This window comes from Tamandua tetradactyla, chromosome 5 (assembly GCF_023851605.1).
Source record: "Tamandua tetradactyla isolate mTamTet1 chromosome 5, mTamTet1.pri, whole genome shotgun sequence".
Taxonomy (NCBI): Eukaryota; Metazoa; Chordata; class Mammalia; order Pilosa; family Myrmecophagidae; genus Tamandua; species Tamandua tetradactyla.
In genome coordinates this window covers 178451209-178464213 of record NC_135331.1, presented here as the reverse complement: position 1 = coordinate 178464213, position 13005 = coordinate 178451209, and the positions used below count along the sequence as shown (strand labels likewise).

Here is a 13005-nt window from a genome sequence, read left to right as displayed (position 1 = left end):
CTAGCCCCGCCCACCTCGTCCTTCCCGGCCGCCGGGCTCTTGGCTACGCATGCGCAGCGGCGGCGGGCAGGGAGGTGGGACGGGTCGTGTCTTCCGTGTGCCACGGTCGCCGCCTCAGCCTCCTAGGTCTTGCCCCTCGGCGGCTGCATTGCCGGCTTTGGCCCCGCGAGGGGAAGGAGTGACCCCACAGAGCGTGCGTGCGCGGGGGTCTCCGCAGTCCCAGCAGTTCTCCTCGCGCAGGAGTCAGCAGCAGGCGGGGGAGGCCCTCGACGGCGCCATGTCGACGGGCGGCCCGTGCCCGGCGGGTGCCGGTGGGGGCCCGGGGGGCGCCTCCTGCGCCGTGGGGGTCTCCCCCGGCGGGGTATCCATGTTCCGATGGCTCGAGGTGTTGGAGAAGGAGTTCGACAAGGCCTTCGTCGATGTGGATCTGCTCCTGGGCGAGATCGATCCGGACCAGGCGGACATCACTTATGAGGGGCGACAGAAGATGACCAGCCTGAGCTCTTGCTTTGCGCAGCTCTGCCACAAAGCCCAGACTGTGTCCCAAATCAACCACAAGCTGGAGGTGAGCTGCGGGCGCTGGCGGGGGCGGCCTTCACCCCAGGCTGCCCCGGTGGCGTCAGATCTCATTTAGACGCACCAGTGAAAGGACCCCAGAAAACTGCCCACTGGGACAACTGGGCTTCGATGTGTCGGTGTGTGGAGGAAAGGAGGGCGGTAAGGTAGGGGAAAATGAGGGGTGTAAACCTACGTGTCGGTCACCTATCTTATCTTGTACCTTAATGAGCAGGAAACGGGAACTAATTACACCAGCCACCCTTGTACGTTTTATATTAACAACCTAAGACTTAAGCCCAAAGACTGTTAGAACAGCTTTTGACATTTGAGGTTTGCTTCTCTATTTTCCCATTGATGAGCCCAGGTTTATATATCCACCACCCAAATAGAGCCCTAATTACTTTTATTTTAACTATTCCAGATCAGCATCAATGGTCGCACACGGACATACTAGTTCCTGCATGCATGGACTATTTAGGGAGAATTTGATCAAAGCTCTTAGGAAAGTTTAGTGGCATAAATACGATGGTATCATTGCCTTTCTCGGTTTACATCCACAGTTGGTCCTTAAATTGCAGGCAGATATCTCCTGAGCTCCCAGCGGTCATTCAGATGACTTCTAACAGTGAGGTTTATACGTTTGAATTTTACTGTATTTCCCAAAGTCTGCATTTGTTTTTGAGAGTGAGTGAACAATGATCATTCGGTGAACTCTCTAAACTAGAGAGTGAATATGGGTGGAACGGTGGTGGTTACAAAAAAAAAAAGCCTACCAGATGCAGAAAATTTTCAGGCATTATTACAATAATTAGAAATCATGACAGGTTGACTTTATATAAAGAGCATTTTCTAATTAAGCAATTTAAATGAGAGAATTGGTCTTTCATTTTTAATTACATAATAATGGGATAATCAGTGATGTGCAAAACTTTTTAAACATTAGCTTTCCAAGAAATCATCATTGCTATCAGTTGTAATAGTTGAGAGTGCCCATTAGATCCAAAGCAATATGAATATCATATATACATCTTCTCTTTGCTTAGTGGTCAGCATTCTCTTTCTCTCAGTCATTTTTAAAACTGGCATAATTAACCTTTGCTTAGTGTTGATTTGCATATTCATGATTTTCTGGCTCTTTGCTGAATGACTGTTAATTTCTTGCATCCTTTTTTGGGAAGATTGGAATGCATGTGAAAGTAATCACTTCTTATTCTAGGTAAATGAAATGTCTTGATTTTTTGATTAGTAGTGATTTCTAGAAGATAGTTTTTCAAGTAGTGAAATTCTGTTTGAGGGTTTTTAGAACTAGTACTTCAGCCTTAAATAACATAGCAAGAGTAGCTTTTGCTGTATTAGAACTTTTCATATTATTTTTACAAGGATCTACTGAAGATAAACAGCTTATAAAAAAATTAAACAATGTCTAATTTTTAAAAACGATTTAAGGAAACTTTTAACAGTGATATTTTGATGCCAGATTTAAAGTTAATTTTGGAGAAGGGCTCATTCTGTCAGTAGGAGGTGGTGCTTAATTTTTTTTATCTTTAAACATTTTAAATGAGTATTCAAAGCTGTAATACGTTAATGCATGCTCTTTTTTTCTTTCAGAATTTATAATTGCATATGCTGACTCCTTGTCCTGGCTAAGTGGGTAGTATTATTTCTCAAAAAAAAGAAATGTTAGCATATCACAGATGAGCCTGTTTTTTCAACGTGCTTGAAACCCTTGGGGTATAGGTCTTAGAAAATAGGAAGAGAAGAGATTTAACTTGATTTGTTCTTTTTTTTTGGTTTATTTTCTGGTTACAGTTGACTTACCTGTCTGTTGTGTTGATCTTTCCAAATTTAGCAATTTTCCCCTTTCATAGTACAATCCAGGTATTTCTGAGGAGAGAGTTTCATGGTCACAGTGCCTTTCAAAGTAGATCTGCTGCTGTAACCATCTGCAGAATTTCAGGGGTTGCTGCATATAGTGTTATCAATCTTCTGAGGTCTTGATACTTAGAAAAGATTCCCATAGCTTCTTGCCCTATTTTATTTCTAGTAGACAATTGAATTTAGTTCTGTTGATTTAAGTATGAGGACATTAAGACAGTATTTGAGGCCACTTATGGTTTGATAAAATAAATGTGTGCCAGAGTTCAGTAATTTTATAAATTAATTCCTTAAACCATATTACTGCAATATAATATTTTTATATAATCAAAACACAGATACAGTCAGTGTGGGTGATTTATAATATATTTAAATTGGTCTTGAGTATCCTTCCAGATTGCCCCTTCTACTGCCCTGTCATTGTGTCTCTGTAAAAACTGAGCTTAATATAAATATTTAAACAGTTTTACTGCCAAAAAAAAAAGTTACGATTCAAAGTTATATAAAAATGACATCCTTGCCTCTGCTTCTTGCCGTAAGTTATGCTTGGGGAAAAGGGTAGGAGAAGGCAGAGAATTTAGGATATTTTGAGGTGGTGCCATTTCTGATTACTCACATCTCTCTTATACTTCTCTCCCTCCTTGAGAATTCCTGCTTTGGTGAGCCAGTTGGTGACCGTTGTGCTGGAATCACAGGTACTGATTGAGATAGTAGTAGTAATCATCGTAGTAGTAGCAGTAGTTGAGTAGAACAAAGGTTGAGAACCAGTATTTTAGTAAAACTCTCCTCTCTGCCTTGAAATACAATTTTCTGCCTGCTCACCCCTTCTTTAAAATAACAGCCAAAGAATATACTTCCTATGCATCTTCATTACTTCAGCAATTGCTGAATTAGCATCTTTTTAAAAAATCATTAACTGTTCACAAACCACCCATGGAGAAACTTTTAACTTTGGTCTAGGGCCATGTTGATACACTAATGATGTACTATCCTTGTACTGCTTTAAATCTGTCTTGTTTTTAAACAGACAGTGAGGCTATTTTACAACATTGAATTTGAAGTTTAATATCAATCTAGTATATATTTATTAAGTACTAATTGTGTGCCAGGTACAATATTAAGCATTGGGGACGCAATGGCGAGCAAAACATAGTCATTGCTATTGTGAGGGGAATGATAACATAAATGTAAACTGCAACTTTGATGCATGCTATGAAGAAAATTGAGTGAGATAGTAAGATTTCTGTGTGAAGATGGGATCCAATGTACAGGCACAGAGACTGGCATTCTATTGAAAGAAGGATAGCTATTGTACTTAGAGGGAAGGGAGAGATGACGTGGGCAGTTGAGGAATTTTTGTGAAATAAGAGCCAAGATGAAATGCTGAAAGTATTTGAGAAAAAGGGCTTCGGGAGAGTGGAAAAGGTTTGCATTAGTTACAGAAACATAATAGAGCCAGTTGGCCAGAGAAATCAAAAGACTTCCAGACACTGTTGAGGATCTATCTGGACTTATCATAAATTCATGGTACAACCAGTCTGCCTTGTTGTGAAACATTATTTAGCAATGCTTACCTGTTTGTATAAGTACATTAATGAGAATAATAATTGGGATTCCCCAGTGCTGTAGTGGAGGAGTTTGCTATATTAGATAAGAATGTTATTGAAATGGTAATGGAGATGAAGAAAAGGGGATAAATTGAAGAGTGAGGAAGTAGATATGATAAGATTTGATAATCTTGGGTAAGAGAGAAGGGTTAAGGATGACACCAGGTTTCTTTTTGGGAAATGTATTGGTTGATACCTATAGTAGGTTGAATAATATTCTCCCCAAAATCATATATACCTGGAACCTCAGAAAGTGACCCTATTTGGAAACAGGGTCTTTGCAGATGTGATTAAGTTAAAATCTAGATGTGATCATATTAGATTAGGGTGAGCACTAAATTCAATTAGAGTGTCCTTATAAGATGCAGAAAAGGAGACACAGAAGGTGGTGATGGATCTAAAGATGGAGGCAGAGATGTGTCTACAAGACAAGAACAATGATGATTGCCAACAACCACCAGAGGTTTGAGTGAGGCATGGAACGGTTTCTTCCTCAGTCTCCAAAAGGAACCAACCCTGCTGACACCTTGATTTGGGACTCTGAATTCTGGCATCCTGAACTGCTAGAGACTAAATTTATATTGTTTTAAGCCATCCAGTTTATAGTAGTTTGTTAAGGTGGTCCCAGGATATGAATAAGTACCATTCATTAAAGTCAGGAATCCAGGGGGAGGAGCTAGTTTTATGGGAAAGATAATGAGTTCAGTTTATGACATTGCACAGTTAAGGCCCTTATCCTTTTCGGTAGATTCCTAACATCATCTTCTAACTGCTTCTTATCTTACTCCCCTCCAAACCATCTTTTTGTTGCCAAAATCATTCTAAAATGATGCATCTTAATGATTCATGTCTAAAAAGTCAAATCTTATTCTGTCATTCTCCTATCCATCCCTGTTTTAGTTTGCTAAAACTGCTAGTTTTGTAATATAACAGAAATGGATCGACTTTTATAAAAGGGATTTATTAAGTTAGATGTTTACAGTTTTAAGGCCTTAAAAATGTCCAAACTAAGACATCCAGAGAAAGATACCTTGACTCCGAAGAAAGGCTGATTTCTGTCACCTGGGAAGGCATGTGATTGGCTTCTGCTTGTCCTTGTTACTGGTTCTATTGTTTTTAGCTTCTGATTCCAGTGGCTTTCTCTTTAGGTGTCTGTGGGTCATCATTTAGCTTCTCTGGGGCAAAACTCTGGGTTTCATCTCTTAGCTTAGCATCTCATGGAAGAGTCCTTGGTAACATTTGCTGGGCTTCAGTTCCTGTCTAGCTTCTGTTGACTCTCTTAGCTCTTAGTGTCTCCTGTGGCTTCTGTATTCCAAACCTCTGTGTCTAAGCTTTCTCCTAAATATTTTAAGGACCCCAGCAGACAAATCAGGACCCACCTTGAATGGGTGAAGTCACATCTCCATCTAATCAAAAGGGTCCCTCCCACAGTTGGATGTGTCATAGCTCCCTAATCAGAAGGTCCCACCCTACAATATTGAAACAGGATTAGAAGAACAAGGCTTTTCTGGGCTATTTAATGGTTTCAAACTAGCACAATCCTTATTACCTATTGGCTAAAATTCAGATTCTTAGATTGGTGATCAGTGCCCAGCCTACCTGTCATTCCTTCTTGCCTGTCACCTCTTCTTAGTGCTTTTGCCTCAGTAAAACTGGTCTATTTGCAATTCTGCAAATAGTCTTGTCTCTTTCATGGCCTCTCTGCTTTGGAGTAGGTTTTTTGCTCTCTGATGCCTTCTCTGGACCCTTTATCTGTGCTGTCAAACACCCACTCATCTTTCATGACTCTGCTTACATTATCCTTCTCTGTAACGACATCCTTCACTCTGTTCCTCTCTCTACTCCTCAGGCAGAGGCTTTCTTACCACCTTGCAGTGTTAATCATGTTGCTTGTTATATTGTACTGTACTTAGTCATTGCCACATCTCTGTACCTCTAGATTGTATCCCCTTTCACCTCTTCCTTCATTCATATATCACATATTTCTCTATAATAGTGCTCACCATACTCTGCATATAATTGGAAATGTTTTTTATCTTTGCGTTATTTACTACACCATGATCTTCTTCAGGGCAGATCAGTGTCTTAATCATGTTTTTGTTCCCAGATCCTGTTATATAGTGTACACTCAATAAATGTTTATTAGAATGAATGAATGATGTGTTGGTTTTAAAGGATGTATGTTCCTTAGAAAAGCCATATTTTAATCAAAACCCCATTTTGTAAAGGCAGAATAATCCCTATTCAGTACTGTATGTTTGAATCTGTAATTAGATCGTCTGCCTGGAGATCTAACCCAATCAAGAGTGATTGTTAAACTGGATTAGGGGAGATGTGTCTCCACCCATTTGGATGGGTCTTGATTGATTTACTGGAGGCCTATAAAAGAGGAAACATTTTGGAGAATGAGAGACTCAGAGAGAGCAGAGAAGAACGGCATAGCCACAAGAAGCAGAGTCCACCAGCCAGTGACCTTTGGAGACGAAGAAGGAAAATGCCTTCCAGGGAGCTTCATGAAACAGGAAGCCAGGAGAGAAAGCTAGCAGATGAAGCCTTACTCACCATGTGCCCTTCCAGCTGAGAGAGAAACTGTGACTGTGTTTACCATTTGCCTTCTCACTTGAGAGAGAAACCCTGAACTTCATCGGCCTTCTTGAACCAAGGTATCTTTCCATGGATACCTTTGATTGGACATTTCTATTGACTTGTTCTAATTGGGACATTTTCTCGGCCTTAGAACTGTAAACTAACAACTTACTAAATTCCCCTTTTTAAAAGCCATTCAGTTTTTGGTATATTGCGTTCCAACAGCTAGCACACTAGAACAGATTTTGGTACTGGAGAGTGGGATGCTGCTGCTGCAGTTTGCAAATATCAAACATGTTGGAACGGCTTTTTAAATGGATAGGGGGACGATTTTGGAGGAGTTGTGAGGAGCTTGATAGAGAAGGTATAAAATGCTTTGAAGAGACTGTTGGTAGAAATGTGAACTCTAAAGCTACCTGTGATGAAACTCTAGACAGAAATGAGGCATGTATTATTTCAGACTGGAAGGAAGACGAGCCTTGTTTTAAAATGGCAGGTAATCTGGCAGAATTGACTAATGGCTTTGGGTGGAAGGCAGATTTTAACAGCCATAAACTTGGATATTTAGCAGAAGAGACCTCGAAATTAAATGTCGAAAGAACAGCCTGATTTCTCCTCAGAGCTTATAGTGAAATGCAATAGGAGAGAGATAAGCTGAAAACTGAACTCTTGAGTACAAAGAAGCCAGAAATTGATGTCCTGGAAAATTTTGGGCCTCCAGAAAGGGAGACCATAGAGAATAGTGCCCTGTGTGAGGATTTAACCATATGTGGAACCAGTCAGCCATTTCAGATAAAGCCAGGATCGGATATAGAGTTATCCAGGAAGGATTTGTGGAAACTCTCTTATGTCTGATGGGCATGATCCAACACTACTGCATAGAAAGCCGACGAGAGTGCTTTGGGGCCTGTATAAACAGAGCCACTGCCAGCCTGGACTGGAGGGTTTAGAGAAGGGACACATTGGAGGAAAAATAACGTCAGAAGCAAAACCATGGAGGCTGAGGTCTGAAGTCAAGAAGCCTCAGGCCAGGAGAGCAGACCCACCCCAGTCTGTGAAGAGAGTGAGTTTGCCCCGGAGGCAGAGGATGGACTTTCCACTTGGTTGCAGTGGAAGAGTCATGTTGCCTCAGGCCTTGGAGAGGGTGAAGCACATTCCTTGGGGTTTGGGGAGAGCCTGACTGCCACCAAATGGTGGGGATGAGCGTGTGCCCTGAAGATGGCAGAGAGCCCAGGTACAACCCCAATACTTGGAGAGGGTGGAGCTGAGAAAAAGGTGGTCTCCCCAATGTCCCCCAGGATTACCTTTAGAGAGAAGCAGGCCTCTCTGTAGGACTTTGGAAAGGGTGGGACTGCTGCTTTCTTGAGTCCCGAAGATAAATGACTCTCATATTTTGAACTCTAATGGTCTTTGCACTGCAAGTTTTCGAAACTGGTTGGGTCCAGTGACCCCTGTGTTCTTTCCTCCCTATGGAAATGCATATATGTATCCCATGACTGTTCCTCCTTTGTATGTTGGTAGCAAATAACTTGTTATGAGTTTCAAAGGTACAGAAACAAAGGAGAATTGCCTAAGCACAGACCACGCTTGTATCTAACTTGATGAGACTTTGTACTGGTTTTAATCTTGTATTGCTTTTGATTGTTACTGAAATGCTTTAAAGTTTTCTGATATTGTGATGGAATGAATGTATTTTGTATATGGGGAAAACATGTGTTTTTTAAGGTCCAGAGGGTGGAATGTGCTGGTTTGAAAGGATGTATGTCCCCTAGAAAAACCATGTTTTAATCAAAATCCCATTTTGTAAAGGCAGAATAATCCCTGTTCAGTACTGTATGTTTGAATCTGTAATTAGATCGTCTTCTGGAGATCTAACCCAATCAAGAGTGGTTGTTAAACTGGATTAGGGGAGATGTGTCTCCACCCATTTGGATGGGTCTTGATTGGTTTACTGGAGGCCTATAAAAGAGGAAACATTTTGGAGAATGGGAGATTCAGAGAGAGTAGAGAAGAACAACATAGTCACAAGAAGCAGAGAGCGCACGAGCCAGTGACCTTTGGAGATGAAGATGGAAAACACCTCCCAGGGAACTTCGTGAAACAGGAAGCCAGGAGAGAAAGCTAGCAGATGAAGCTTTGCTCACCATGTGCCCTTCCAGCCTAGAGAGAAACTGTGACTGTGTTCACCATGTGCTTTCTCACTTGAGAGAGAAACCCTGAACTTCATCGGCCTTCTTGAACCAAGGTATCTTTCCCTGGATGCCTTTGATTGGACTTTTCTATAGATTTATTGTAATTGGGACATTTTCTCGGCCTTAGAACTGTAAACTAGCAACTTATTAAATTCCCCTTTTTAAAAGCCGTTCAGTTTTTGGTATATTGCATTCCAGCAGCTAGTAAGCTAGAACAAATTATTTGAAGCACTCCTAGTTTTCTGTCATGCATCTTCAAAAACTGAACAATTGTTGTATAATAACAGCCTCATGAGAGCTGGGATGGTGTTATCTTATTAACTCTATATCCATAATGTCTGACACATGCCTGCCATGTTAATGAATCCACAGGTTCATTTATTCCCCTGATATGTAATTCACAGAGATACAATTTGTGAGTTAATATTTCATGGCATTTCATTTAAAGAAAAATTTGAAACTGTGATTAAAAATACCTTTTAAACATCATTGTAAAAGGGTACTAAGTATGGATTTAATGTACTTGTGACATTCCTAAAATACTGGATAGGTAGATTCTCCTGCAGTTTGATCATTGAGTGTCTGAGTTCTTTGACATTAAAGCAGAAACATTTTTTGTTGTTTATTCATTTTGAAGTTTACAGCATAGTACTTTAACTTTCAAATGTACATCTCACATTTACTTGTCTCTATTTTAAATCCCAACCCTAGTTCAAATACTTGTTGTTTCTCATTACACACAGCTACTTTTTAAAAAATATAGATTTGATCATGTCATTCTGCTTAAAATTCCTCATTTATACTTCAAATACAATTCAGACTTCTTATGGCCCACAAAGTTCTATATGCTCTGACTCCTAGAATCTCTCCATTAACATGTTATCTGCATGGTCCAGCCACATTAGCCTCTCTTCAGAAACACTAAGACAGTGGTTATCAAACTTTTTGGTCTCAGGAACCCTTTTACACTCTTAGAAATTATTGAGGGCCCCAAAGAATGTTTTTATGTGTAATATATACATGTATATTTTTTCCATCTATACTGTTTTAGAAATGAAAACCAGGAAAATTTTAAATATTTATTGCATCATTTTAAAAAGCAACAATAAACCCATATGTTAACATAAATAACATTGTTTAATAAAAGACAGCTGATTTTCACATCTGCTTCTGCATTCAGTCTGTTCTGATGTGTCACTTGGGTTCAAGTATATGAAGAAGGTCTGACCTTGCAGATATATATAGTTGGAATAGTTTAGTACTCCTTTTAGGTAATTGTAGATATTCTTTGGTAGTAAAATTTGACAAATTTCTTAAAGGTTAGTTGCAATGTGGAGTCTGAAACTTAAGCAAATTAACTTTTTGGACACTTTTATTAAAAATGTTGGACTTTCTAGCCCTTTGAATGGATCTTTTACTCAGGCATGATTTTGTAACATCATTGCATTAGTCATTTTTAAAATTGAATACTCCAGAGATGTTCTTGGTCTGTATTCTGGTGGATGTGGACCCATTGTAAATAAAATCTCTTTAAGATGTTACTTCAGTTGAGGTGTGGTCAGCTTTAATCAGGACTGCTGGAGTCCTTTATAAGAAGAGTGAAAAGTTAAAGAGAGAGAAGCCATGGGAAGCAGCCAGAAGCTGGATGTCAGTGGAACTCTGAGAAGAAAGGAGAAAACATCACCATGTGCATTGCCATGTGATTGAAAAGCCAAGGAACCACAAGAATCACTGGAGGAAGCAAGCCTTTTAGCCTCTGAAACCCCTAGCCAGTTAATACCCATTGTTAAGCCAACGTGTGTATGGTATTTATTTTAGCAGCTAGGAAACTAAAACAGTGGGGTTATGCAGATTATCCAATGTTGACATCTCATTATACAGTATAAAACATCACATTTGATGTATTACCAGTCTCATCAGAAAACTCTTTAATTAGGAAACTGTCAAGTTTGTGGGGATGGATTCAAGTTTTCTAAAATTTTAATTTTTATTTAAAACTTTTATTATTGGCAACAAATCTTGTTAGCTGTTTTGCTTGAATAACAGGTTCATGTTGTTCATTTTCAAGCACATCTGCCACATACCTTTATCTGAATAGTCATAGTTTGTCCTTTTAAATACAACTGGTGTTCCATGAAAAAAAAAAGAACCATTTAGCTTGCAACTCAAGAAATTGCAAAAGTGCAAGCTGTCGAGATTTTAAAGCATTAATAATTTTTATGGCTTCACCAAGGACATTCTTAAATGAACCTTTTTTTTTTTCTTTTTAAGTTATGAGTGCATGGCAGTGAGGAATACAGTGGCTACTGGTAGAGTTTGGTGCCATCGCATTGACTTATACTATGATGCCAGAAGTTTTACTCATCATTGCATTTGCCCTCTCATTGTAAATGTCAACACAGTGAAAAAGGTGATGTTTGATTTTTACTACGAAAATAGTATTGATCTCGCAGATTCCCTGAAAAGGTCCTGCAGACTTTTGGAATTGCTGCTCGAACAATAACCAAAACTCTTCCCAGGATGATAGCCCTACACTCCTGCCACTCTCCCCCTAATTCACTTGTCTTCATTTCTTTCACATACCTTATTACAGTTTGCAGTTATATACATTACTGTCTTTATAATGACCTTGAACAAGTTACTAAACCTTTCTGTACTTTAGTTTTCTGGACCAAAAATATTTCAGGATTGTGATAAGGATTAAAAATTAATATATGATATGTTTAAAATTGTACCTGTCACATAATTAATGCTATTATTATAAATGCGAGTTTTTACTTTATGGGCTGGCTCCTGCACAGGGCACTGTAGGCTTTACCAGGGCAGGATCACAGTTGTTTTGTTCAGCAGTGCATCCTCAGAACCAAGCACAGTGCTTGGCCTATAGTTGCCACTCAATAAATACTTGTTGGATGAGTAAAAATATAATGGTGTCACAGACTAAAAATAACAATATGTTTGCCAACAAACTAGACAACTTAGATGAAATGGACAAATTCCTGGAGACACACAAGCAAGCTGCACTGACTCAGGAGGAAACAGAAAATCTCAACAAACCGATCAGAAGTAAAGAGATTCAATCTGTCATCAAAAATCTTCCTATAATGAAAAGCCCAGGGCCAGATGCTTCACAGGGGAATTTTATAAAACATTCCAGAAAGAACTAATACCAATCCTGCTCAAACTTTTCCAGAAAATTGAGGAAAAAGGAACTCTACCTAACTCATTTTTTGAAGCTATTATCATTTTAATATCAAAACTGGGTAAAGATGCTGTAAGAAAGGAAAAGTACAGGCCAATCTCCCTAATGAACATTGATGCAAAAATTCCCAATAAAATATTAGCAAATTGAATCCAACAGCACATTAAAAGAATTATACACTATGACCAGGTGGGGTTTATATCAGGAATGCAACGATGGTTCAACACAAATCAATTAATGTAATGCAGTGCATTAACAAATCAAGAGGGAAAAGTCACATGATCATTTCGATTGATGCTGTAAAAGCATTCGACAAAATTCAGCATCCTTTTTTTGATAAAAACACTCCAAAAGATAGGAATCAAAGGTAACTACCTCAATATGATAAAAGGAATATATGAAAAAACAATTGCCAGCATCGTACTCAATGGAGAGAGACTAAAAGCCTTCCCCGTAAGATCAGGTACATGACAAGGATGCCCACTGTCACCACTGTTATTCAACATTGTGCTAGAAGTTCTAGCTAGAGCAATCAGGCAGGACAAAGAAATAAAAGGCATCCAAATTGGAAAGGAAGAAGTGAAACTCATTATCTGCAGATGATATGATACTATACTTGGAAGATCCTGAGAAATCTACAGCCAAGTTACTTGAGCTAATAAACAGATTCAGCAAGGTGGCAGGATATAAAATTATTGTGCAAAAATCAGTAACATGTCTGTACACAAGCAATGACCTAGCTGAGGAGTCAGTTAAGGAAAAAATTCCTTTCAGAATAGCAACTAAAAGAATCAGATACTTAGGAATGAACTTAACTAGGGACGTAAAGGACTTGTACACAAAAAACTATGTAACATTGCTAAAAGAAATCAAAGGAGCTCTAAATAAATGGAAAAACATCCCCTGTTCGTGGACAGGAAGGCTAAATGTAGTTAAGATGTCAATTCTCCCCAAATTGATCTACAGATTCAACACAGTACCAATC

General features: G+C 39.2%; 1 protein-coding gene across 3 annotated transcripts in view; it reads left to right on the top strand.

Moving 5' to 3' along the window:
• Positions 1 to 33: 33 nt before the first annotated feature.
• GOPC (golgi associated PDZ and coiled-coil motif containing) overlaps positions 34 to 13005 on the top strand; it is a 59796-nt gene continuing 46824 nt past the window's right edge. For 2 of the 3 annotated variants that reach the window (XM_077162747.1, XM_077162746.1), the window contains exon 1: positions 34 to 565. In XM_077162747.1, coding sequence (XP_077018862.1) covers positions 50 to 565 — 516 coding nt within the window. In that variant the 5' untranslated portion in view covers positions 34 to 49. The remainder of the gene's footprint in view (positions 566 to 13005) is intronic. The other variant, XM_077162748.1, reaches the window with a different exon arrangement.